We start from the raw sequence: 26,722 nt of genomic DNA, 5'->3' as shown, positions 1-26,722 counted from the left end.
GAGTCTGATGCTCAACTGACTGAGCTACCCAGGTGTCCCATGTCTGTTTAGTTTTTAGTCAAATTGTGTCTTAATTTAATAAGTCATATGAGATCTTTATATATTTTGGATACTAACCCCTTGGCCAATATACGGCTTACAAAAATTTTCTCCTATTCTGTAAGTTGTTTTTTCATTTTGTTAATTGTTTGTTTTACTGTGTAGATGCTTCTGAGTTTGATATAGTCCTATTCGTTGGTTTTTGCTTTTGTTATTTTTTATTTTGTTATTTTGTTGTTATTTGTGTGTTGTGTCCAAAAAATCATTGCCATGACTAATACTGATGAGCTTCCTCCCTGCGTTTTCTTCTAAGAGCTTATGGTATCAGGTTTCAGGTTTAACTCTGATCCTTTTTGAATTAGGTTTTGCAAGTGGTATGAGACAGGGTCTAATTTCATTGTTTAGCAAGTGTTTCCTCAGTTTTCCCAGCACCATTTGTTGAAGAGACTATCCTTCCCCCACTGGGTATTCTTGGCTCCCTTACTGGGTATTAGTTGGCAATATATGCTGGGATTTAATCCTGGGTTTTCTTTCTTTCTTTTTTTTTTTTTTTTTAATTTTATTTATTTGACAGAGAGTTAGAGAGAGAGCACAAGTAAGCAGAGTGTCAGGGAGAGGGGGAGAGAGAGAAGCAGGCTCTCTGCTGAGCAGGGAGCCTGATGTGGGGCTCGATCCCAGGACCCTAGAATCATGACCCAAGCTGAAGGCAGCTGCTTAACCAACTGAGCCACCTGGGCGCCCCTAATCCTGGGTTTTCTATTCTGTTCCACTGATTGATGTGTCCTATTTTTTTTATGCTAGTACCATATTGTTTCTATTAACATTGCTTTGTAGAATGGTTTGAAATTGAAGCATGATACCTCCAGCTTTGCTCTTTTTTCTCAGGATTGTTTTGGCTATTAGGGGTCTTTTGTGATCCACACAAATTTTAGGATTGTTTCTTCTGTTTCTGTGAAAAATGCTTTTGGTATTTCAATGGGGGCTGCATTAAATCTATAGATGGCGGGGCACCTGGGTGGCTCAGTGGGTTAAAGCCTCTGCGTTTGGCTCGGGTCATGATCCCAGGGTCCTGGGATCAAGCCCCGAGTCGGGCTCTCTGCTCAGTGGGGAGTCTAGGGCTTCCTTCTCTCTCTCTCTCTCTGCCTGCCTCTCTGCCTGCTTCCTCCTCTCTCTCTGCCTGCCTCTCTGCCTGCTTGTGATCTCTGTCAAATAAATGAATAAAGTCTTTTAAAAAAATATGTAGATGGCCTTGACTAGTATGGCAATTTTAACAAAATTAATTCTTCCGGTCCAGGAACATAGGTTGTCTTTCAATTTGTCTTCTTCTATTTCTTTCAGTCAAGTCTTAAACAGTTTTTATTGTAAAGATCTTCCACCTCCTCGCTTAAGTTTATTCTTATTTTATTCTTATCTAAAACTTGATACCATTGTGAATGAGATAGTTTTATTTCTTTTTCAGATGCTTCATCCTTAGGGTAAAGGAATGCAACTGATTTCTGTATGTTGGTTTTCAATCTTGCCTCTTTACAGAAACTGTTGATTAATTCAATGACTGACAGCTTTTTGATAGACTCTTTAGGATTTCCTATAATTAAGATCATATTATCAGTAGATAATGAGAGTTTTACTTTTTCCTTTCTGATCTGGATGTCTTTTCTTTGTCTTGCCTAGTTACTCTAGCTAAGACTTCCAGTACCATACTGAACAGGAGTGATGAGAGCAGGTATCCTTGTCTTATTCCCGATCTTAAAGGAAATGCTTTCAATTTTTCTCCATTGAGTCTAATGTTAGCTGTGAGTTTGTTAAATGTGGTTTTTATTTATTTATTTATTTATTTATTTTTTAAAGATTTTATTTATTTATTTGACAGAGAGAGATCACAAGTAGGCAGAGAGGCAGGCAGAGAGAGAGAGAGAAGGAAGCAGGCTTCCTGCTGAGCAGAGAGCCCGATGCGGGACTCGATCCCAGGATCCTGAGATCATGACCTGAGCCGAAGGCAGCGGCCTAACCCACTGAGCCACCCAGGCGCCCAAATGTGGTTTTTATTATGTTGTTTCTTCTTTACCCACTGTTAAGAATTTTTATCATGAAAAGATGTTATATTTTGTCAAGTGCATTTTTTACAATACTTTTTTGAGATGATCACATGATTATTTTATTTCCACTCTGTTCTTTATTATTTCCTTCCTTCTGCTAACTTTGGGCTTCATTTGTTCTTCTAGTTACATGAGGTGTAATGTTGTACTGTTTATTTGAGAACTAATTTCTCAATATATGCTTCTATTGCTGTAAATTTCTCAGAACTGCTCTTGCTACATTCTGTAATATTTGCTATGTTCTATTTCCATTTTCATTTGTTTTGAGATAATTTTTTATTTCCTTTTGAATTCTTCTTTGACCTGCTGGTTTAGAAGTATGCTGTTTCATTTCCACATATTTGTAGATTTTCTCACCTTCCTCTTGTTGATTTCTAGTTTCATACCATTGTGTTCAGAGATGATGGCTGCCATGACTTCAATCTTCCTAAACTTGTTAAGACTTCCTCTGTATCTCTCATATGATCTAACCTGGAAAATGTTCCATGTAGACTTGAAAAGATGTATATTCTGCTGCTATTGGATGGGATGTTCTGTATATACCTGTTAAGTCCATTTGCGCTAACATGTGGTTCAATTCCAATATTTTGCCTTGCTGATTTTCTGTTTGGGTGATTCATCCATTGGTGATAGCGGGATTCCAAAGTTCCCAGCTATTATTGTATTGTTCTCTATTTTTCCTTTAAGACCTGTTAGTATTTGCTTAATATATCTCAATGTTTCGGTATTGGGAGCATATATACTTATGTTCTTCTTGAAGTACTGGCCTGTTTGTCATCATAAAATGACCTGCTTTATCTCACCACCCTTCTAGCTTTCCAGTCTATTTTGTCTGATATATATATATATGGCTATGCCTGCCTTCTTTTGGTTTCCATTTGCTTGGAAAAGTCTATCTGTGTCTTAGAGCAGAAACGAGTCTCCTATAGGTGGCATATAGTTGGATCTTGTTTTTTTAAATCTATCCAGCCATTCTGTGACTTCTGATTGGAAAATTCGATCTGTTTACATTTAGAGTGATTACTGATCTGTAAGGATTTACTACTGCCATTTTATGTTTTGCCTTCTGGTTATTTTGTCTCTCCCTTGTTTTCTTCCTTCTTTACCCTTGTAAGTTTGTGGTCCTCCAAGGTTTCCACAGTTTGCTTAGTGTCCCCCTTTTTTTTAATGTTTTGTGTCTCTCTGCTCTGATGTTTGCTTTGTGGTTTACAAAAAACATCTCATAGGTAGAAGTCGTTTTTCTACTGATAGCAATTTATCTTTGTTCACCTATAAAGTTTCTATCCCTTTTACTCTTCCCTTTTTATATTTTTGATGTCACAAGATATCTTTTTTATGTTGTGATGTTGTGACCAAGTTATAGCAGCTATGTTTACTTGTAATGCTCTTTTTCCTTTAACCTTTGTACTTGTTTAATATACTATTCCAGAAACATTAGTTTTTCTACTTATGACCTTAATCAGATTTTGTGTGCCTTCCTCTTTTCATTCCAGCTTGAAAAGCTCCTTTCAACATTTCTTGTAAGTTGTTTGGGGGTGGTAAACTCCCTTAGCTTCTGTTTGTCTGGGAAAGCCTTTATTTCACCTTTATATCCAAAGGATAACTTTGTCAGAGTATTCTCAGCTGGCAATTTGTATTTTTCAATACTTTATTTATTTATTTATTTTTTCCACTTGAGAGTAGTCCTTTATTAACTGGCCCGATTACAAAAATAATCATGGTAGATACCTTAGTTCATTCTTCGAATAAGCCTATTGATCTGGTCTTCTCTGTTGCCAGCATCTACACCTTCCACAAAATGGGTGGTCTTTTTCTTCATCCCCCCTCGTGGAAAGTATAATTTGAAGGGCCATAAAAAGTTGTTTGCCTCTTTGAAACGTTTTCCAACAGTATAGATCTCATGAATCAGATCCTCCATGCAGATGATGCCATATTTACCAAGAGATCGGGCAATCAATGTGTTATCTGTCAGGGCAATTCGCTTCTTGTTGATTTTGCCATAACCACGCTTGTAGATTAATTCATTCACTGACTTCAGGTTAGGGTACCCCCATGCTATATATGGTTCCACAATCCTTAACATGTTAACTGAAGCCTTGTTGAGCTTAACAAAGGTGCCATTAAAGATTTGACGAAGGCGAAGGAGCTGCAACACCTTTTGAACCTTTGGGCTCACACCATTGATGCCTCTGATCCTGATGACAAACGCCAACTTGGGTTCTGCAGGTACGTAGAAGTTGCCAGCTTTTCTCGCCATCCTCGCCATCCTCATCTTGGTCCGGTACATCTGTCTGTACTCCTTGTGGTAATGCTTGGCTTTCTCATAGATAAGCTTCCTCCTTGCCTTTCGAAGCATCTTTTGAGCAAACTTCTTCCTCAGACGCTTGATCTTCAGCTCTGCGAAATTCCTTCGCTTCTTTTTAAGGGTTTCTGGCATGGCAGGAACCTTCTTTTTCTTCTCCTCTGTACCCTCCATGGTTCCAGCCGGAAAAAGAGGAAGTCGGCGCATGCCTGTATTTTTCAATACTTTAAAGTGTCATTCCACTCTCTCCTGGCCTGTAGAGCTTCCACTGAAAAATATGCTGATATTGACAGAACTTCTTTTGTAGGTTACTGTTTTGTTCCCCCTAGTTTCCTTCAAAATAATTTATTACTGTCTTTTGACAGTTTTAATGTAATGTGTCTCAGAGAAGGTCTTTTTGCACTGAGATAAATAAAGTGGTTTGTTAGCTTCATAGATCAGAAAGAACCCAGTTCCTTCCCTGGGTTTGGGAAGTTCTCTATTACCTCTTTAAATATACTCTCTTCTCCTTTTGGGATACCCTCTAATCTTATGTTGGTTCTGCTAAAGGAGTCTGATAGTTTTCACAGGGTTTCTTCACTTTTTAAAAACCTTAGTTTTTGCTCCTCTTTTACGGGAACCATTTTTATATTCCTATCCTCAAGCTTGCTTATTCTCTCCTCCGTCTGCTCTATTTCCAATGCATTCTAGTGATTCCTCATCTCATGCATTGACTTCCTCAGTGCCAGAATGTTTGGTTTTTTAGAAGTTTAATCTCTTTGGTAAAGTACTCCTTCTTTTCATTAATTTTATTCTGGAGATCAGTGTATTAGCTCACTGAATTTCTTTATAATAGTATTTTAAATTCTTTATCAATTAGATTTAAATATTCCATGTCTTTAGGCTCAATTACTGTTCTTTTTGTGATACCATATTAACATGATTTTTCAGTGTATGATAAAAAGTGCTCTTTCTGCTGCATTTCAAATCATGGACAAAGGGAAGGCTTTCTTATTAGGGAAGGCTTTTTTTTACTTTGGTTCTAACAAGGTCGGTAATTTAAATAAAAAAAAAAAAGGATGACCGCAGAGTTTGTGGAACTGTGTTTAGTACTTGGGGCAACCACAGCCTGATAGGTGATCCTTAAGTGGGGGTGGGGGATCCAGGGGTCCATGGGTGATCCTCTTGCCAGAACCCTGGGGCAGAGAGCAGGACACACATTCCTTCAGTTCTCTGAGCCTTCTTCCCTTTTCCTTTCCCTTCTCTCAGTCAGTGCAATCTCTGCTCAGAGAGATCATCTGGCACAAACTGTCGGGTAAACCCCTAACTCACCACCTTTACCCTCTGCCTCTTCTGCTAGAAAAATCGTGTGGGTCCCCTGCTGCCCCTGCCACCACTTGCCTGGCTCCATGGCCTCCTCTGAGGTTCAAGCCACCCATTTTCAGATGGGTGTATGTGCTGAGTGTCCTATGCAGAGCTGCTTTCTCTGGGTTATAGATGCCTGATTAGTTTTAAAACAAAAGGAAGGGAAAAAAGAAACAACTCATGCTGCCACAACATGGACATCACCAAGACCTGTCCAACTTTTCTTCTTACTACCACTTTTCAAAAGGGCCATATGCCACTCAAACTATTTTTGTTCCTCTGTCCACAGTGCAGCTTTTCTAACCTATGCAGACTCAGATCATTTCTTCTGCTTGGAATGTACTTCCTATCCTTCTCTCAGAGCCCAACCCTTACCAGGCTCTGGCACACTTATTGCTAATTATCCCACAGTTTAAACTGTCACTTGCTCTACGATGTCCCTAGCAAGGAAAAAACGAAGCAAAACTCCCTTTTGCAAACTCCCACATACTTCTTATCTTCCTTACGGCACCTAACACTATCTCATGTGGCAGCTAACTGCGTACCTCACTCATCTGTGAACAGCTCAATGGCAGTATTTGAGTTTCACCCAGTTTGTATTTTCTACAATGTCCTTCCCAGAGGAGGCATTTGCCCAAATGAACCATGATTTTGAAATAGGTGCTTTTGGTCTTCATTTCTAGCAAACTAGTCCCCAAATAATATCTCACTGATTTTTCACTTCATTCTCAATTAGAATCATTTACTTGAAAGCAGAACTAATATTTTCTCAGTGTATCAAAGTCAAGAATTTCCCCTTTGTAGCAAATAAGTTGACGGAAGGCACCAATAACTCAGTAATTATCATAATTACTAAAAGGTGTATACCTTAGGCAAGGAATACAAACCTTCCCTATCCAAATGAATCCAATGTATCTTTCCTAAATGTGGTAAAGACAAGCTAAGTTATTTTTTTAATGGCTTAAGGTTTGGAGAATAAAGGTCACTCATATAACAAACTAACTTTGCCATTTAAAAATAATATTTCAAGCTATGATTTCCTAAATTTTAAGATAGTAAAAGTAATTTAATAATGCTTACACTGGAAAAAACAATGGGGAGGATTTAAAGGAATAACTTCCCAAATTTCAAGTTGAAAACCAATATACCAACCTTCTTGTTTCCCTGAAATCACTTCTGCGTGAGAGTCAGAAAACAAGAAGTCAAAGTGCACGGGGATATCAGTCAGGAGGTCCTCCAGGATGGCTTTCTGCTGGCTGGAAGACAACCCCAAAATTGACACATCAAATGGAGCCTACATTTCTCTGTTTTAAAAAGAGAAAAAAAAAAAAAACAACAACAAAACAAAAACTATGGCTCTGGTATGTCCTGTACAAAAACAGTAAATTTTAAAGCCAAAGTAATTCACTGACTAAAACTATTTTAGGAAGAAATCTCATGAGTTGTGTGAATTCTGTGATTCCCAGATATGAAACTACAATAACATAGAAAATCAGGGTTTTTTTTATATGACCACTTTATAGGTTATGGTTTACTGTTTACTTTATAGCTCACTATTTATAATCAAATACATGAGAAGATTTTTGGTGCATTCTAGCTAAGGGAATAGTTCAGGCTCTATTCCAAATTTGAACAAAGAATTTTTACTGTCTTCCTTTTGGTGATGATAATGAACGAGGAGGAAGGGAAGGAAAAGGGACAGGAGGGGAGGTGGGGAATACACCACCACCATGGCCCACCCCACTCTCTCCCCCACCCCCCACCTCCCCCACCCTCAGGGCCTGGCCTGCCCTGGCCCCACGTGGAGGATCACCTTTCAGGAAGAATTCTCATTCCAGCTGTGCAGAGGATGTAGAGAGGCGTCTCTTTGTGTTTTGCCCGTGGTACATGCTCTGCAGCAAAGTTCAAGAGTGGAGAAATGTAATCACTGACTTTCTCTGGAGAGGTAGCAAATTCTGAAATGCCTACAGAAAAGAGAGCACTGCTGTTAACAAGCAGATAATTAATATGTTATGTTTCTTCAATGGGGCATATTTGAGAGAAATTCTGGCTCTACACCACACTCCCCTAGTTTTTCCCTATCCCTCTAGCAACAACCTTCACAGCCTCTCTTCCTTACGTGGTGGTGGTACTAAATGTTCAGTCTTACCCTCTCTTCTCAGTCTCCAAGAAACTGAGACCTGATTGCGCAACTACTATGTGCCACACACTGGGATCGACAGCACATGAGCTCACAAGCCTGCCCTCCAGAACATGTTTCCACATTGTTCAGGCAAGCTCTCTCACTCCTTTGGCTGCCACCATCCCCTTTGTGTCTCAGTTCTCCAAATCTCACCAGTAACCACCAGATCATGTTCCCAACCTCCAGATCAGCATGTGGGAACTGTACCCTAGACATGGCCAGACGCTGGCCCTTACAGACCCCAAACTCAACACACACACATATATAAACCTGAATCGAACTTCCACTACAAATCTGCTCTTATTGCTTGTTACCTACCCTAGTGACCACCATCACTAGCCAGCCAGCAGCCCAAGCCAGGATTTTGGATAAATCCCTCTCCCTCTCCCAATATGTGTTCTGGGTGTCCCTGATCACATCTCCCTGGTTCCTCTCACATTATTTCATTTCTCCTCATCTCTTCTGGCAGCCTGATGCAACACAGGCTCTGCTCCAGTCTTCATGATCTCTTGATCATTCCCTATGCAAAGAGTATCTTCCTGACTTCAAATTTCAAAAGTCCCCAAATTTCTCATCTCACAGATTAGGAAACTCTGGATCCAGAAAAAGGTTTAAGTGATTGTCGGAGCAGTCAGCAGAAAACAGACTAAAAGACAGATTTTTTTTTTTAACTCCACCTACAATGCTGTTTCAACAGACACCAAGCCCCAACTGATTCAGAATCTATTCAGTAAGGAAATTTCTAGAGCTCTGCTGAAATGCTATACATGAGAGTCCCTGCTTCAGGACCAAGAAGAGCTATAAAAAGGTACTTGAATTTCTACTTCAAATACTTTCTGTAGCATCAGAAAGAACCATGTTAAGCCTATGATGTCCCAACGGACAACTGCAAGGCATGACAGGTTTTATCTTATTTCAGGTGAGCAGTTTGGCCACTGATGGAACCTGATATGTGAAACTAGATGAAATGCAATGTTCTTTATAGAGCTTTATTTTTCAATCCTCTGGTGAATTTTTTATTTGATCAACATTACTTTAACCCTGAATATGTTTCTAGATTAGGAATACATCAAAATTCAAGGAATGGAATAAAAGAAAAGTTAAAATTCACAATCATTCATTAAGAGGTAGAGAAAAAAATGATCATTGTTCATGGAAATTTACTTTGATATTAAAATAATGCTTACGTGAGAGATTCCGATTAAATCCTCTCCCTTTAACCTAAGAAACAAGGTAGAGGTTTTGGATTTGGGGATAATATGCTGGTGCCCAGATGCCAAAATATCGAAGAACAATCACCTTATTAAGGGTTGCCTGAAGAAGGAAGTGGGGCCTAAATTATTCAGTGAAGAATGGGGGGGGCTCTCAAAGAACCCACGGTCAATGCCATTACGAGGAATGTCATTTGAGTCAACTTATAAGTCAATGTCATTTATGAGGAAGGGTATTTTATCGTTAAAACTGAACTTCCTTTACATTTAGGTATTTGAAATAGGAGAGAATAAGCTAAGATGATTATTTTTTATCAACATTCTCTAATATTTTATAAGACAAATTCCTGGGATTGTTTGGGGTTAATATTTTACTATTTAACACACTAGCAAGATGAAATAGAAGTGCTGAATCTCTATTAAGATCTGTGGTCCAGTGTTTTACTTTTTTAAGTTTATTTTATTGTTTCAGTAATCTCCACATCCAACATGGGGTAAGCGGAGATCAAGAGTCACATGCTCTTCCAAATAAGCCAGCCAAAAATCCCTGTGGTGCACTGTTTAAATCAGTGATTATCAACTATCAAGACATAAAATGCCTATTGCAAGGTACTCCTGGACACCTTTCATTCCTAATACTTCTGATAGAAGGGCAATGGAAACTATACATACAGAAACAAGTTGAGAATGACAGATTTTAATTATTTAATGGAAAAGGCAAATCCCAATTTTTACACAACACACTGACTTAGACACTGTGATATCTTTAAAAACTGGACATAACAACATTGGCTCTTCTAAGTTCTACAGTCACTCTTACTAAATAATCTAGATGATCAGAAATACATTGGGGGGGCACTGGGGCACATGGGTTAGTTGGTTAAGTGTATGACTCTTGGTTTGGGCTCAGGTCATGATCTCAGGGCTCCTCTGCACTCAGCACAGTCTGCTTGAGATTCTTTCTCGCCCTTTGCCCCTACCCCCACCTGCACTAGCACGAGCTCTCCTCTTTCTAATAAATAAATAAGTAAAATATAATCTTTAAAAAAAAAAAAAAAAGGGCGCCTGGGTGGCTCAGTGGATTAAGCTGCTGCCTTCAGCTCAGGTCATGATCTCAGGGTCCTGGGATCAAGTCCGGCATCGGGCTCTCTGCTCAGCAGGGAGCCTGCTTCCTCCTCTCTCTCTCTCTGCTTGCCTCTCTGCCTACTTGTGATTTCTCTCTGTCAAATAAATAAATAAAATATTTAAAAAAAAAAAAAAAAGGAAATACCTTGGGGCACTTTTTTTTTTTTTTTTTTTAAGATTTTTATTTATTTATTTGACAGAGATCACAGGTAGACAGAGAGGCAGGCAGAGAGAGAGGAGGAAGCAGGCTCCCCGCTGAGCAGAGAGTCTGAGGCGGGGCTCAGATCCCAGCACCCTGGGATCATGACCTGAGCTGAAGGCAGAGGCTTTAACCCACTGAGCCACCCAGGTGCCCCCACATTGGGGCACTTTTTAAAAATGAGGGGGAAAAAAGAGAAATATGTACCAATGTATGTATTAGACTACAGATATCCATGAGTTATCTGAAATTACCCTGTTTTCAGGGATAGCAACCGATGACCACCAAATAGAAAAAAAAAATCCCTCCATAATTAATGTCAACTAGCAAAAACCTGAGTAGACACATGAGTAAGGCACTGTGATAAATGCTGTGGGAGACACAAGAAAGACATGGTTTTGTATATTTTATCAAGGAGTAGTCACCTCATGTGGGATAGACAGAAGAGGGGAAAGAAAGTGAAACAATCAGGTCCTGGCGTGAGCTTTGAACCAGAGTGATGACTTATGGGGAGAGGAGAGAAGGACATGAAAGACCTCACAGAGAATAAAGGACAGAACCTGGTTACCAATCAGATATTTATCTTTTACATACCGGGTTTTATTTTCATAACCACTGGCTTTCGGTTTTTATCCCTCATTTGTCTGATATCCAAAAGATCATGAGGATTGCCATTGTGCCTTGGCCAGCAATAGACGAATATTCGAGACCCACTGCTACCACAGTCCACCACGATACCGTAGTTCACATTGGGGTTATTGGTGTCTGTAGCTTCAATGTCAGTAACTCGTGCCAAGTACCTTGTTCAGAAAAATGAACATATGCTTTTACTGAAACAGAGACTATCATCCTGAATTCGAACGCAACAAATACAATAAACAAACACCAAGTCCATGAATTCTAACGATTAAAGAGTCAAAACAGAACCCAGTGATAGTGATAAAGATAATCTAAACCAGATACACAGTCATTACTCCTTTTAGGAAGTTCAAACAAGTTCTGAGAACCAAAACTATTCCCAAACTATTGACATTAACTGAAAAATCAGCTTAGAAGATATCACAGGAGAAGCTTATGTTTAAATCCTCTTACTATGTGGATTTGGTGGTTAATGATTAAACAGCTTCCGACAGTTTAATTTTTCCTGCCACACTGTATTCTCTACAGATTCTGTTTCCTGCAGCCACATGCTCCTTCAATTCCAACCTAATCCCCAAAGTCCTGAAGCTATAACATGAAGCATCCCATCTAGAAATGTTTTCTTCTCTTACCTGTGAAACTTCTTGTCTCTGGATAGTCGCCCATACTTATTTCGGATTATAACAACAGAAAAGTATAAAAGTGAAACAGCGGCAGCTAGGACGCTAATAACAATAATCTGGCGTAAATTGGTATTCAGAATTCGAGGGCACCCCACTGGAGAGATGCTAAAATGCCAGGAAGCAGGAAAAAGACAGGAGATGCCGATCCTAAAATTAAAAACAAACAAACAAACAAACAAACAAAAATAACAACCAACAACCAGATTTTAAAGCAATCTGCTCCGAAGAGGTCTCACCTTACCGAAACTTATCTCAAGGTTAACATTTGGGTCAAGCCACCCGTTTTCCCGCTGGGAGGTATCTGTACACCAGCACCTTCCCTGTTGCTATTTTGCTATTTTACTCATTATTATAAAACTACATGAATGAAAATTACACCCTGATGGTAATCACATTTCTGTGTTTTTCCACCTTTCTTGACAATATTGTGTAGATTATTTGTTCCCTGCTTTGTTTCAAAAACAAACAAACATAAAAATCAGAGACAAGTAGAAGTTCAATACCATAAATATATAAATCTACAATGAACGCAGGTTTAAGGATAATGAAACCAAAAAACAACTCAGAACAAGGAAATGCATGTAACAAGACAGACCTATAAAGGTGGCCTGGGGGCCAAAACCTTTTGCATTAGATTAGAAACATATAAATAGATCAGGAGGAGGAAGATTTTCTTAACACTGAATCCCAAGGCAAATTTCTCCCTGATGACTGAGTGACAAAATGGGAGAAAAAACAATATCTTTAACAATATCTGCATAATACAGTCAATAAATGAGTTTTGTATGTCCTGTGTTTTTAAATTATTTCTGAGCCATTTTTGCAAATAAACACTTTTCTTCTCTGTGTATGTCAGGAATAAGTGATGATTATTAGGCTGAAGAAAAGCTTGCTACTTTTAGGATAAATGTTTTGTGGTTAATTTCTATACTCTTCCCTTTAAAGAGTGCTTCCTAGACTAAAATAAGTCGCAGAAGGGGGAGCCATCCTGCTAACCCAATGGTACTCCACCTGCAGTGTCCAGTCTCCATGTGGGTCCTTGGGCCACTCCACAGATTGCGCCATCCCCTGCCCACTCCTCCGAGGCTTCCGGATAGTTAACCCGTGCTTAGTACAACCCCTCACAGATTCCAACACACCTGCCCTTCACAGTAAGTTACCCCAACCCCTGCAGAATCCACCTGGCATGACCACTCTCTATATAACAGGTGCCCCAGGGCAGCCTGGAAGATCAGAGCTGTGAAAGAGAAGTGTAGCATAACTCTGAACACTTCTCACTTGCAATTTAGTTTTTTGTTTTTGGGTTTTTTTTTTTCCTTTCAAGATCTGTCTCTGTGACACCAGAGGCTCGGGTTTTACAAGTACTAATGATGAGATGCCATCACTTACCTCCCCATGCTGATGGGTCCGAGGCCAGGTGATGTTCTAGGAGTCAGTCTTCATACACCATTACAGAAATAATGGGGTCCTCCCGGACTTAGAGACCTCCTGTTACAGAAAGTGAGAAAAGTCACAAAGATGGCACTATCCAAGAAGACATCTATGTTCTTTTACCAAGTATGGGTTTAAATCCAACCACACATAATCTGGTACATGAATCTTGCACTGAAGCTGTTGGAAGGGCCTATTCTGAGCACCCTACTTGTAAGTCAATTTCATGCTGTCAGGGATGTAGGCCTAAATCAAGAGATGGCAACAGTCTGGCACTAGTTAGTGCTCTCTACCTAAAAGCCAATCAGTGACCCCAAAATACCAGCTCATCAAATAGGTACTGAATTAAGGAAGACTCAGGGTGGCGCCAGGCAGTAGGTGGTAGGTAGAATGCTTCACTGAAAGGGAATCTGAAATAGGGACTCCTAGAAGAGAGATCAGCTTACGCACAAGGTACCACACAAGGTCCTATGCTCCTAATCCGCTCTGGTGCTTCCCCCCCCCCCCCCCCCACCTTATACTCCTCCAGCCCCCAGGCTCCAGCTCGCAGAGAAAACAAGGGCTAGCAGGGGCTGGCAGCCAGGTCCTCCTTCTGACCTACTGGATCCATTCCTTGGTTTTGTGGCTTTATCTCTTCCAGGCCTCTCAAGACAGCCATCTCCCCTTTCCCGCTTCCTCCTTCCTAAAGGCCTGTCTGCTTCACTGTGTCCTGGATTTCTTCCTGGCTTGGCTCCCTTCTCCCCCAACTCTGAGCTCTGCTCCTGCTCAACCTCATTGACGGCTTCAGTCTGCAGATCACTCAAAAACTTCTTTTACCATCCCCGGCTTCTCTTCCAAGCTACAGCTACAGAGATCTTCAAGCACTTACTGATACCTCCAGCTGCACATGGCACCTGCCCATGAAAAACAGTTCTAAAACCCACGCTCGTGCTGCCATCCTCACTCCCTTCTCCCTTAACCTGCTCCACCCTGCAGTCGCAGTCTCAATTCCTCCAAGCTGCTTAAACCAGAAAACAAGGGAGTCAGGCCTGACCCCTTGTTCTCCTTCACCTTCCACAGCCAGTTTCTAGCAGATTCCACCTTTTATTTTATTTATTTATTTATTTATTTGTCCTCCTTCCTTTTTTTTTAAACCTCACTTCATCTAAAATCTGATCCTTTTCTCACCTCTTGCCCAGACTAACAAGGTAGTCTCCTCCCTGTAGTGTCAACCCAGTGGTTCTCCAATCCTTCATCCAAGACCTCTAGGCACAGATTCTTCAGCAGAAGTTGACACTCACCGCGTCCCTGCTCAGGCCTATGATCCCGTTACTCTCATGCTTGAACCTCCAGTGGTTCTCACTGCTCTTAGAGTAGGTGCTGAAGGTTCTACTCTGACTCCACATGACTTCGCCACCTGTCACTCCTCTGATCTCATCGTCTGCTCTCCCTTTTCATTCCACACCAGCCATTCTGGTGTCCTGGCCTCTGAACATGCTGCTTCCTCTGCTTAGAAATCATCTGACTCACTTTCTCACTGCCCCCAGGTCTTCACTCAGTGTCACTTTCTCAGTGAGGCCTTTCCTGATCACCCAACCCATCTATCAAGTTGTCTTCTCCACCCACCTCTTTTATTTTTTCCCTAAGCTTTTACTTATTAAATAGTTATATAGAGTTTATTAAGTGCTGGGCCCTGCTTACTTACAAATCTTAATTTATTCCTCTTAATGACCCACAAGGTAGGCACTATTTATATAACACTTTATAGGAGAGGCAGAGAGGCTAAGTAACTTGCCCAAGGTCATGCAGCTAACAGAAGATGATTATATACTAAAAAGCTGAGATTCCAGCATGAGAACCCCACTCTCATCCTTGTCTCTAACATAGCGTGTGCACGTTTGTTTGCATTTCCCTTGCTCATGGGTTAAGTTCCACAACAGGCCAGATTTTTGTTGGCTTGACTGTCTGCTGCATTCCCAGTACCAAAAAACCCCAGGAAAGTGCCTGTCAAAAAGTTGGCTGGGACCCAAAAAAGGTTAAGAACTTACACACTAGAGTGATCTTTCCAAAACAACTGGGAATCCTGACACCTCCCAAACTTTTTTTCTTCCATCCTTCCTTCCTTTTTTTTTTTTTTTTTTAAAGACTTTATTTATTTATTTGGAAGGGAGAGAGAGAAAGAGAAAGCACGCATGAACAAGGGGAGGTGCAGAGGGAGAGGGACTAGCAGACTGCACTGACGTGGGGCTCAATCTCACAACTCTGAGATCATAACTTGGGCTGTAATCAAGTCAGATGCTTAACTGAGCCACCCAAGTGCTCCATTTTCTTCCCCACCTCTTTTCTCTCCCCCTCAGGACGAAGTCCTAACTCCTTAGGATGGTAAAGGAGAGCTCTCCCAGTTTAGTCTTGTGCCTTTCAATAGGGTAGCCATTGCCATGTATGGCTATTTACAGTAATTAAGACAAAAAATGCGGTTACTGAGCTGCAACTGCCACATTTCAAGTGCTCAAGAGGCACATGCAGCTTCTGCATTAGACAGCACTGATCTTGCCCCTGTCTTTCTAGTCCTATCCTGACAGACTAGACAGGTATGTACCCTCTGCTTTAGCCATACTAAACACAAGCAGCGAGTTACTGAAATGCCCCACATTCCTCCGCCTTTTTAGAATGCCTCTCTCAGGTCCGTCTGTTGGTGTTCCCATGTACAATTTGCGACACAAGTCAGGCCTGATTCCTCTGTGAAGGCGTCCCCAGTCCTCATATCCCCAGAGCATTTGCTCAACACATTAGTGGCCTATTGTAATATACTTGAGGTTGACTTTCTCATTACATGGCAAGCCTCTCATTGGCAGCGGCAGCCTCTTATTCTTCTGTTTTCCCAGGGACCAGTACCTGTCACACAAGTGTTGTCTGCTTCCTGGATAGCTGGGAATGGGATAAGTAAAGATGAACCAGGTATGGACCCAGCCCTGAAATAATTTATAACGCAGTAGAGGGGATAAAACACACACACATACACACACATAGATATTAGAGTAAAAAGTATTAATAATGCCCACTTGACAAAACAGGAAAAATCACTTTAATTCATTCAGGTTTCAATATGGTAACCATATCATACCATGTACCCAAAACTTGGGACAAACAATATTTGTGATTTAAAAGTTTACACAAAAAAGAAAAAAAAAAAGGTCAATTCCTGAGCTGTTTAAATGAATTTTAATGTGTTTTTATAAAGCAGCTATCTTTTAGCATTTGAATTTGGTGAGATTACTACATCACAATTTTTATGAGAATTCCAATGGTTCAAAATTTTAAATGTTAAAAATACACATAAAAATGCAAGATGAAAATGTACCCAACTCAGAATGAATAAGTTTTTTCTACAATTGACATCAATGTCTCAATCCATAAATGCAAGAAAACAGACCATATGAGTTTAAGACTTCTGCATGATTTTAAGCAAATCCCTTCCCAAAGGCTTGGGAAAATTACTTGAAATACATAACAAAAGGTAAACATCCCTGACATATAAAATGTTCTTGTAAATAAATAAGAGAAACACTGAAATAGAAAAATGCACAAGGATAATTGGAAATTAACCAAATAAGCAAATAACCTTCAACCGATCGCTCCAGTTTCCAGCATCAAATCCTCTTCTGGATGTATCAAGAAAGTCTATCTTAAAAACCATGACATGGGAATTCGAATCTGAACATTTTAAAAAATTGATAATTATGTGATAGCTGAACTAAGAACAAAAGAAAAGAACGTTTTAGTTAACAGCTTAAAGTCAAGTTACTAGGGGGGAAAAGACCTTTAATGATTCAATGATGCGAACTTGGAGGGAATACGGAGGGCACAGAGGATTAACAAACCTGACTCCAGATTTCAAGGACTGTGCAGACTGGTTATAAAGAAAATTGTAATATCCATAAAATAATCAAGAAGATAACAGAAGGCAATGTTAAATTATCTGGACTCCTATTGTAACAGTTCAGAGAAGAGCACAATGAAGGCTGAGGAACAGGAAAAGATTCTTGGGGGTGCAAGCTCCACTTTCAGTGGAAGAAGGGAAAAGAGAACACATTTCAGGCAAGCTGCACTGTTTAGAATGATCATAGCAAACTTGGTAAACGTTATTTAATCTACTGTTTGTCTTAGAACTTTTTTTGAGATACGTGAGGATTTTAACAAAAAGGATGAATAGATATTTTTGTAAGTGACACAATCTGTGTTTAAAGAGAGAAGAAAATAGGACAGCTTATAAACTGCTGAAGTAATTACTTTTATTTAGGACAAAAAGTATGACTATTACCCAGCAGTCAGCAATATGGTAATTTGATCTCAAAATGTAAACTCCAATTGTATTTGTGGCTAAGAATCTTGGCACCAGAGTTTAGGAAGGCAAACTATAATATTACATAAAACTGCCATCTTTTTAAAAGGCCTAAACTGTGTTAGACCTACCACCAGCGAGATGGACAGACTCATGATTTCAGCTAGTGGGGAGGCCCTCCTTCGCTGAACATTCTCTAGTAGAGGGAAGTCCATAGGGTCATGGTTAAATGTGTCAGTTTCTCACTGTTAGTCCTAAAGAAAACAGTGAAAACAGTATCAATCAATTGCAAAGTGAAAGGGCTCTTCTGGTGAAAAATGCAGCATACAATGAGACAGACATTAGCATATTCTCAAATCACAAGAAAACACAATCATAGCCAAACCAGACTCTGGGAGACCTAGACCTCTGAGTAAGAAAAGGTAAGATGACACAAAGAAAAGAATGATATAAATACCACAGGATTACAAGAGGACCTTGAACAATCAAAGGGGCCCACAAATACTTAGGCAGAACTTTATAAAGAAACAACTGTGGTGGGGGGAACCCGGATGGTTCAGTTGGTTAAGCGTCTGCCTTTGGTTTAAGTTATGATCCCAGGATCCCTGCTCAGCGGGGAGCCTGCTTCTCCCTCTCCCTGCTGCTCCCCCTGCTTCTGTTCTCTGTCAAATAAATAAAACAAAATCTTAAAAAACAAGAAAAAGAACAGGGTTATTTTTCTGAACCCTGTCAGGGTACCTGGGTGGCTCAGTAGTTTGAGTATTCAAGTCTTGGTTCGGGCTAAGGTCATGATCTCATGAGTGGCGGGATGGAGCCCTGCAGCGGGCTTCATGTTTGGTGGGGTCTGCTGGAGATTCTCTCATTCTGCCCCTCCCCTATTCACAAGCACATGTGTTTCTCTCCCTCTCTCTCACTCATAAATAAATCTTAAAAAGAAAAAGAAAAAGAAACAAATGCCTTGGAAGAGTGAGTCCAGGATGTCGTGTCTCACTAGGTTGTGGGGAAAGACATCAAAATAACTAATTCATTCTTTGTTTCGAGAAGAATGCACATAGTTGCATTTATGATCTACATTTTCTCCAATATTTATTTTTAAAAATTCTATTTTTCAATAACAAGTCCTAATTAAACCTTTTCCTACCTCTCACTACTCATTTGCAAAATTCTGGTCCCTATTTTAAATCACCTCTGCAATTTCTGATATCTGGAATTTCCTCAAGTTCCTATTCCACATCCTAGCTTACTGACATCCTGTTACTACAACTTCTTTAGTCCAAATCTGGGGTCACAATCTTTTGGCAGAAACTAAGACCACCTTCCAAATTTTCTGGGCCCAAGAGGGATATCACTACTGACCAGGGTCACCTGGTTCTTAACCTTGAATCCTAATTATCTGTGTGTCTACATATTATATCATTCATTAGGTCCTGTCAAGTCTTTTTCAAACACACATCTGTACCAGTTAGTTTACACATCTAAAATCACCACAGCAGACATCACTACCTCAAGACAGACTCTAGGCAGATCATCTAGCTTTTGCCTTTACTCTGAAGGCCACACTTCAGAAACACCTGTGTAAAATGCTGCCTTCAAAATATCATCAGCTTAAGAAACTTCTGGAGCCCATGGGTCAACACTAACTTTCCTGTGTGGCATCTGAAATCTTAACATCCAACTACTGGTCCCATCTAATTTTATGAACTTCTCTCCTTAGCCCCAAATAACATCTCTCTGCTGTAGTGAGGTGGGTCTCTTGTTGCCCACATATACTCTTCTAATTCTTGCCTCTAGCCTTTACTAATCTTACTTCTCCCAGCATGTCCTACTCTCAGTATTACACTTCTTTCAAAGAACTGGTCCAATATTTTTCTTTGACAAGATTTAACCTGTTTTACTTTCTAATGTTTTCCCACATTCTGAATCTTCTCTTTATTCAAGTGTAGTTTGTTTTATTTATTTTAGTAGGTTTTGTGCCCAGCATGGGGCTTAAACTGCTGACCCCGAGATCAAGAGTCACATGCTCTACTGACTTGAGTCAGCCAGGTGCCCCAAGTGTAGTTTATTTTAAATAAACATGCTGAATAAATATGTACAGAATATAGATCCTTAGATCACCTTTTTTTCCCCTTCTTTCTAGATTATAGACACAGGACTTGAGGTCAGGCCTTCCTATTCCTGAAAGAATGTAAATCACAGATTACAATATGTAACAGACACAAGTGATCAATGTTAAGGTAAACAATAAACCACTTATGTACTCCATTCTAAAATTGTGCTAATGTGTCAAACGGAATAAGCCTAACACAAAGACAAGATAACATCAACTACAAAATAACACAAAGAATATAATTCTTTTAAGCCTCCAAGGTTGGAAAAATTTCATTATACAAAGCTTGACAGGTTTGTGTATGCTGTCCTGTGAAATGCTGTCCTGTGAAATCAAACTAGGGATCTCTAATTTAGAATTCTTTAGTAATTCTAAATTATCTTAGTTTATCTTCTAGCATTGAAGTTCCAGAACTGTAAATCACCTCTTTTCTTCCCTAATCGTGATAAATGCTCTCTGAAAATGCTCTGCACCAGTGTTCATCTAACTAGGGTCTCCACGCATTATTCAAGTTTGAGAAACTGCTCTATCACTTTATTGCCCTAATAGTTCCGTTCTTCCAAGGAGCAGTCTAAAGCATAAAACTTAGTAAAAGCAAAGCAAAGCAAAACCAAGGCTGAAAAGTACCAATGTCAGGGACAAGGCGGCAGGCAAGAAGCAGTCGGTGCAGCATCCCTTCTCCGAGGCCAGGTCCTCCCCAGTGGGGGCCAGATCCGCCCACACTGCGTGTGAGAGAGGGAAAACCCAGCGTGGTCATTGGAGCAGGTGCGACAGCACCAGGCCAGTTTCTCTCGCCAGGGGTTGGGGGAGAGCACCTGCCACCCGGGGTCACGGAGGCTGACCGCCCGGGCGCCCGGATGTGGCCGCGCAGCTCGGGCGGCGAGGGACGGCGCGGACACCGGGGTGACCGCCAGCAGGCGCGGGGAGGGCTCCCCGGGACACGGGTTCGTCCGCGGCCCTCGCCGCCCCGCCGGGCCCCACACTTCAACCGTCCCAGCTCTGCCGGCCGCTTCCCCGCCCTCCTCTCGTCCGTGCCTGTAAGGCTGCCTCACCTGCTCGGCAGCACCCCTTCGGCGTCTGGCGCTCCCGGCAGCGGGAAACTGTGAGCGGAGGGCATCCCGGCCACCGCAGCGCGGTGGTGGCAGCGGCGACACGGTACCGGCTTCCTGGAGGCTGCGCTCCTTTCCGGGAGCCGCGCCGCCGCCCCGCCGCCCCTGCGCTGGCCCGTGCGCGTCACCGCCGGTGCAGGGAGCGCGCACGTCCGGAGGGGGCGGGTGGAGAGCGGCGCTGGGGGCGGGGCCTGAGCCGGGCTGAGTGGTGTGGAGTGCGGAGCGGTGGGTGAGCGCGGAAAGTGACAGTGGTATTACAGAAGTAACGGGTGGTGTGGCTTGGTTACCGCCAGTCGCCGCTGGTCTGTCGCAATGTATTGCGATACCGCGGTTATCTTTCCTTGTGCTCCCAAGGATTATGGAAAATAATGCTTGAAAACCTACGCATTTTTGCTAAACTATGGGCGTGTTTATAACTTGACCACTAGCTATCCGTGTTGGTTTTTTAAAGTTTTTATTTAAGTTCTAGTTAACATACAGTGCACAGTGATGGAAACAATCAACAAAACTAAAAGGCAACCTACAGAATGAGATAAGATATTTGCAAATGACGTATCTGATAAAGGGTCAGTATCCGAAATATATGAAGAACTTATAAAGCTCGACACCCAAAAAACGAATAATCCAGTTTTAAAAAGGCAGAAGAAATGAATAGACATTTCTTTTTGAAGAAGAAGACATACATCTAGCTAACAGACACATGAAAAGATGCTCAACATTTCACTCATCATCTGGGAAATATAAGTCAAAACTACAATGAGATACCACCTCACACCTGTCAGGATGACTAAAATCAACAGCACAAGAAACAACAGGTGTTGGCAAGGATGTGGGGAAACCTTCATGCACTGTTGGTGGGAATGCAAAGTGGGGCAGCCACTCTGGAAAACAGTGTGGAGGTTTCTTAAAACCTTAAAAATAGAACTGTTCTGATCCAGCAATGACACTAGAAGGTATTTACTCAAAGAATAAAAAAATTGAATTCCAGGGGATACACCTACCCCGATGTTTATAGGAACAATGTTTACAATAGCTGAACTATGGAAACAGCCCAAATAAATGGATAAAGAAGATGTGGTGTGTGTGTGTGTGTGTAATATATATATAATGGAATATTACTCAGCCATAAAAAAGAATGAAATCTTGCCCCTTGCAATGAGTTGGATGGAACTAGAGAGTAGAGTATTATGGTAAGCAAAATAAGTAGCTATTCCTGTTTTACATGTGGGGAGGCTTAGGCTCAAACCATCCAGTGACTCTGTCAGATCCACATAATTAGTAAGAGCTAGGATTTCATCCTTGCCAAAAGCATCCTCTGGAGGAGACAGACTGCCTCCCCCCAACCCCCAACATACACATAATGGTTCTGAGAAGAAATAGTAGGGTGAACACCAGTTTCTGAGATTGACCTGATGACCTGGTACTTGGTTCAAGGACACACTCTCTCTCTAGCTTGGCAAAAACCTGCCTTGAAATAACAGTGCTGGAAGAGACATTGAGAACCACAGCTTTCATGCCCTTTCCCTTTTTCTACAGGTCAATACGTTGGTGTCCAAAGATAGGAAGTGACCCGCTAGCTTAGCCACTTAATTTTTTTTCTAAACGAGAGCTCTGAAAATTTTTACATCATTACTTCCATCAAGTTAAATAAACTTGGACAGAACTAGTAGTTACATATTTCAAGCAGAATCCTTCTTGGTCCAGCACCAGCCTGAGTCATCTACTCATCCCCAGACTCTGATACTGTTCATGGAAGCAAATTAGTAGTGACCAAGAAGCCTGGTAAATACTATCTTGGAGCACCTGGGTGGCTCAGTCAGTTGAGCATCTGACTCTTTATTTCAGCTTAGGTCATGATCTCAGGTCTTGGGATTGAGCCCTGAGTCTGGCTCGGTGCTCAACAGGGAGTCTGCTTGGGATTCTCTCTTCCTCTACTTCTGCCCCTTCTCCTGCTTTCTCTCTTTCAAATAAATAAGTAAATCTTTTTTTTTTAAGATTTTATTTATTTATTTGACAGAAGAGAGACCAGAAGCAGGCAGAGAGACAGGCAGAGAGAGAGAAGGAAGCAGGCTCCCGGCTGAGCAGAGAGCCCGATGCGGGGCTCAATCCCAGGACCCTGCGATCATGACCCGAGCCGAAGGCAGCGGCTTAACCCACTGAGCCACCCAGGCGCCCCAATAAGTAAATCTTTAAAAAAAAAAGAAAACACATACTATCTTTTTACTACTGCTTCACATTAAAATCATAAAGCCACAGAATGTTCAAGCCAGAGGGAATGAACAGACTTTCTAGTCTGTTTTTTTTTTTTTTTTTTTTTTTTACCCCCTTTCACTGTTGAGGAACATGGACCCAGAGGCATAGAGTGACTTGACCAGGATCCCGGGACACAGTGGGGAGAAGCTGTACCAATGGTTCTGATTCCTGTGTCAGTGCCCTTTGGTGGCAATCTGTTTCTATTTTTTTTTAATGCCCAGTTTGGATAGCTTACACATTAAGCACCTGTATGATACTTAAGTCTAGTTTTTAGAAGCTGAAGTAGTTAGCTACCAACATGTTGTGATTTAAGGGTCATTCTACCTCAAAATGATGTGCCCTTCAAAGCCCTTACCATTTGAGATATTAGTTTGGATTATGGTGGTCTCTCTTAAGGAGGCCCCCACTAAAATGACAGACTAGTGTTATTAGTCCATCAGCATTTCTTATAATACATATATAGTAATTATCTGACCAAAGCTAGGAAAGAAAAGTATAAAGGAAGTATGAAAACATGTAATATGGTGTACTCATTTCCTAGAACTGCCCTAACAAATTACTCCAAACTGGGTGCTTAAAATGACAGCAATTTCTCCTTTCACATTCAAGAGGCTGGAGGTCTGAAATCAAGGTATTGGCAGGGCCATGCTCTCTCTGAAGACTCTAGGGGAGGATCTTTCCTTGCCTCTTCTTAGTTCCTAGTAGTTCCCAGCTCTCTTTGGCATTTCTCAGTTAGTAAATGCATCTCTCCAGTCTTCGTCTCTGTTTTTGTGTGCTGTTCTCTTGTGTGTCTCTCCATGTTCAGGTTTCCCTCTTCTTATGAGGACACCAGTCATAATGGATTTAGGGCCCAACATAATGCAATTTGATGTCTTCTTCATGTAATTATGTCTACAGAGACTCTATTCCCAAATAAGGTCAAATTCAAAGGTTCACAGGTGGATGTAAACTTTTGGGGGACACTGTTCAACCAGTACATGAGAGGACCATCCCAGTCTAAGCTGTCAGAGAGGACCTCTCTGAGGAAGTGGTGTTTGAGGTCACACCTGCCAGGTGAGCTAGAATTAACTACAAGAAGGATGAATTCTGGGCCTACATATGAGGAAGCAGTGCAGTGCAATAGAAACAATGAAGATGCTTTGAAGGGGGAAGGAACACAATGGTCAGAATGATTCAACAATTTATTCTCACTTGTTAACAAAAGAAATAAAAAAAATAAAAAAATAAGCTAACTGGAGATAACGTTTACTGAGTACTTTTTTTTAGGCACAGTTCTAGAGCATTAGAAAACATTTCAAATCGAATGACAATGAAAATACATCAACGTTCATGGAATGCAGCTGGAGTAGGAGCCTGGGAGAAATGTATAGTTTGAAAAGCTTATTTTGGCAATGAAAATAAATTTTGAAATCAATTATCTAAGTTTCCATCTTAAGAAGTTAAGATAAGAGGAGTGCTGGGGTGGCTCAGTCAGTTAAGTGTCCAACGCCTGGTTTCAGCTCAGATCATGATCTCAGGGTCATGGAATCAGTCCCTGCAAAGGGCTCCATGCTCAGTGAGGAGTCTGCTTAAGATTCTTCCCCCCAATCCTGTCTGCTTCTCCCCCAGCTCATGTGCTTTCTCTCTCAAATAAATAAATAAAATCTTCAAAAAAGAGAGAAGTTAGAATAAGAAAAATAAATTTTTTTTAAAGAGTTTATTTATTTATTTGACAGACAGAGATCACAAGTAGACAGAGAGGCAGGCAGAGAGAGAGGAGGAAGCAGGCTCCCTGCTGAGCAGAGAGCCTGATTCGAGGCTCGATCTCAGGACCCTGAGATCATGACCTGAGCCGAAGGCAGAGGCTTAACCCACTGAGCCACCCAGGTGCCCCAGAAAAGTAAATTTTATCAACCTTTTAAGAAAGGTTATATAAACTCAGAGAAATAGAAGAGGAGGGGACAATTCCTAACTCATAATACAAGGTCAAAATGATCCTGATACCAAGAAAAAAAAGGAAAGAAAATTACACCTCAATATCCTTTAGGATATTGTGTTCCTTTAGCAACATAGATGCAAAAATTCTAATAAAATATTGGCCAATCTAATTCAGCAATACCTAGAAAGAGTAAGATAGCTTAACCAAGTGGAATTTCCTCAAGAAATGCAAGGCTGGTTCAACCCTTTAAAATCAGTCAATGTCATTCATTACATAAACTGTGTAAAGGAGAAAATTCATATGATTCACATGATCTCAGTCAATGTAGAAAAAACATTTGACAACACTCAGCAGTCATTCATGATTTAAGCCAAAAAGGTCTTATCTACTATAAAGGGAATTATCTTCCTCAGTTTGATACAAGATCTATAGAATTATACATCTACAGAACTATAGCTAATGTGGCTGCAAGAACAAAATATCTCAATACCTGTTTGGTATTTTAAAAGTATTAAATGATAGTTTGAAAAAGAACGTGACATCTGGTCTGCAGAAGCCATCTTGCAACCATGAGGCAATAGTAATGTGAATAAGAAGGCAATACTAAATATGATGAAATAGAAACAAAGAGTTGCTTGGATCCATCGTGGCATCAAGACACCACTGAACACTGCCAGTTACTGGGTCTACTTCTTTACTTCCCATAATGGGAGGAAAAATAAAGCCTTTGTTTGTATAAATTAGTTTTGCTGGATATTCCATTAATTGCTGTCAGGTCTTTGGACTGGTTGATTGAAAACTAGAAGTTTCCTCAAGGGTCTTATTTCCTAGCTGCTTTTTTTTTTTTTTTTTTTTTTTGTTAGTGTAGGATTTATTTACATTTTATAGATGATACAGGTGGGCTCTCAGAGGCAGATCGGCTTGCGCAAGTTTCTAAGAGTGGGAGACAGGATAATTGAGCATGAAGACTATCAAACTGGAAGGTGGACACTTGAGTCATAGTCCCTGCTGTGTTGCCCATCTATTGTGTAAGCTCAGAAAATTTAGTTTACCTCACCATCAATATGTTATTTTAAAAAGGGAGAGGGGAGGTGGCTAGGCTGATCTCTAAGGTCCTTTTCAGTTCTCAAACCCGTAATTTCTAAGAGGCACTAGGGAAGACTGGATAAGGTCCTCTTCTTCCTCCTCCTTATGTAATCAAACATAAAAGAGCTCTTTCCTTTTTTCATTGAACTCTGGATTGCTCTCAGTTTATGCCTATGGGAACCTTGATGAATGGCTCAGTATTTAACCATCAATCTTTCAAATACAAACAGGATTTCCTTTAAATTAGCTTCTTGAAAAAAAAAAAAAAACCCTCTAACACGACAACTATTTGGCATCCTGCTGGTTTTGTTCTTCAAATGGTTTAACCTACCATCCCAGGGAGCCTAAGTTGGCTGAGCTGTCCCTCCTGGTTGTGTGGATATGTGGCTTTGTATGTCACAGAAACAAAAGAATCAAGTGGCCTTGGAAATGCTGAGTCATATTGTTCTCCTCTGATCCTATTTGTCTTCTACTGCGTTCATGCACAGACTAGTTTTGAGCAACTTGGCTAATAATCCTATATACTTGTACAGAATTTGTCTTCGAGGAGATCATAGCACTTGACAGACATGACCTCATTTATAAGCTCAGCAATCCTAAGGCACGGAATGGGCCAAGAAAATTCTTATTTTTATGGTGTTTTTTTCTGGAGAGACAGTGCTTGTGATCCAGAAGGA

General features: G+C 40.8%; 2 protein-coding genes across 4 annotated transcripts in view; both read right to left on the bottom strand.

Moving 5' to 3' along the window:
- Positions 1 to 20,912, bottom strand: part of ENTPD4 (ectonucleoside triphosphate diphosphohydrolase 4) — a 37,498-nt gene extending 16,586 nt beyond the window's left edge. For 2 of the 3 annotated variants that reach the window (XM_059178078.1, XM_059178096.1), the window contains exons 1-6: positions 20,732 to 20,912; positions 13,210 to 13,308; positions 11,770 to 11,967; positions 11,093 to 11,298; positions 7,595 to 7,745; positions 6,934 to 7,037 (exon numbers count right to left, since the gene is read on the bottom strand). In XM_059178078.1, the coding sequence (XP_059034061.1) occupies positions 6,934 to 7,037; positions 7,595 to 7,745; positions 11,093 to 11,298; positions 11,770 to 11,967; positions 13,210 to 13,217 (667 nt within the window). In that variant the 5' untranslated portion in view covers positions 13,218 to 13,308; positions 20,732 to 20,912. Of the gene's footprint in view, positions 1 to 6,933; positions 7,038 to 7,594; positions 7,746 to 11,092; positions 11,299 to 11,769; positions 11,968 to 13,209; positions 13,309 to 19,687; positions 19,748 to 20,731 lie in introns of all 3 variants that reach the window. The other variant, XM_059178089.1, reaches the window with a different exon arrangement.
- LOC131834026 (large ribosomal subunit protein uL30-like) lies at positions 3,784 to 4,647 on the bottom strand. The gene has a single exon (XM_059178103.1). It carries the CDS (start codon positions 4,642 to 4,644, stop codon positions 3,865 to 3,867), a length of 780 nt encoding a protein of 259 aa, XP_059034086.1. The 5' UTR covers positions 4,645 to 4,647; the 3' UTR covers positions 3,784 to 3,864.
- Positions 20,913 to 26,722: the final 5,810 nt, after the last annotated feature.

The sequence above is a fragment of the Mustela lutreola genome, chromosome 1 (genome assembly GCF_030435805.1).
Source record: "Mustela lutreola isolate mMusLut2 chromosome 1, mMusLut2.pri, whole genome shotgun sequence".
NCBI classification, from domain to species: domain Eukaryota; kingdom Metazoa; phylum Chordata; class Mammalia; order Carnivora; family Mustelidae; genus Mustela; species Mustela lutreola.
This window is presented reverse-complemented; position numbering and strand designations above follow the sequence as displayed.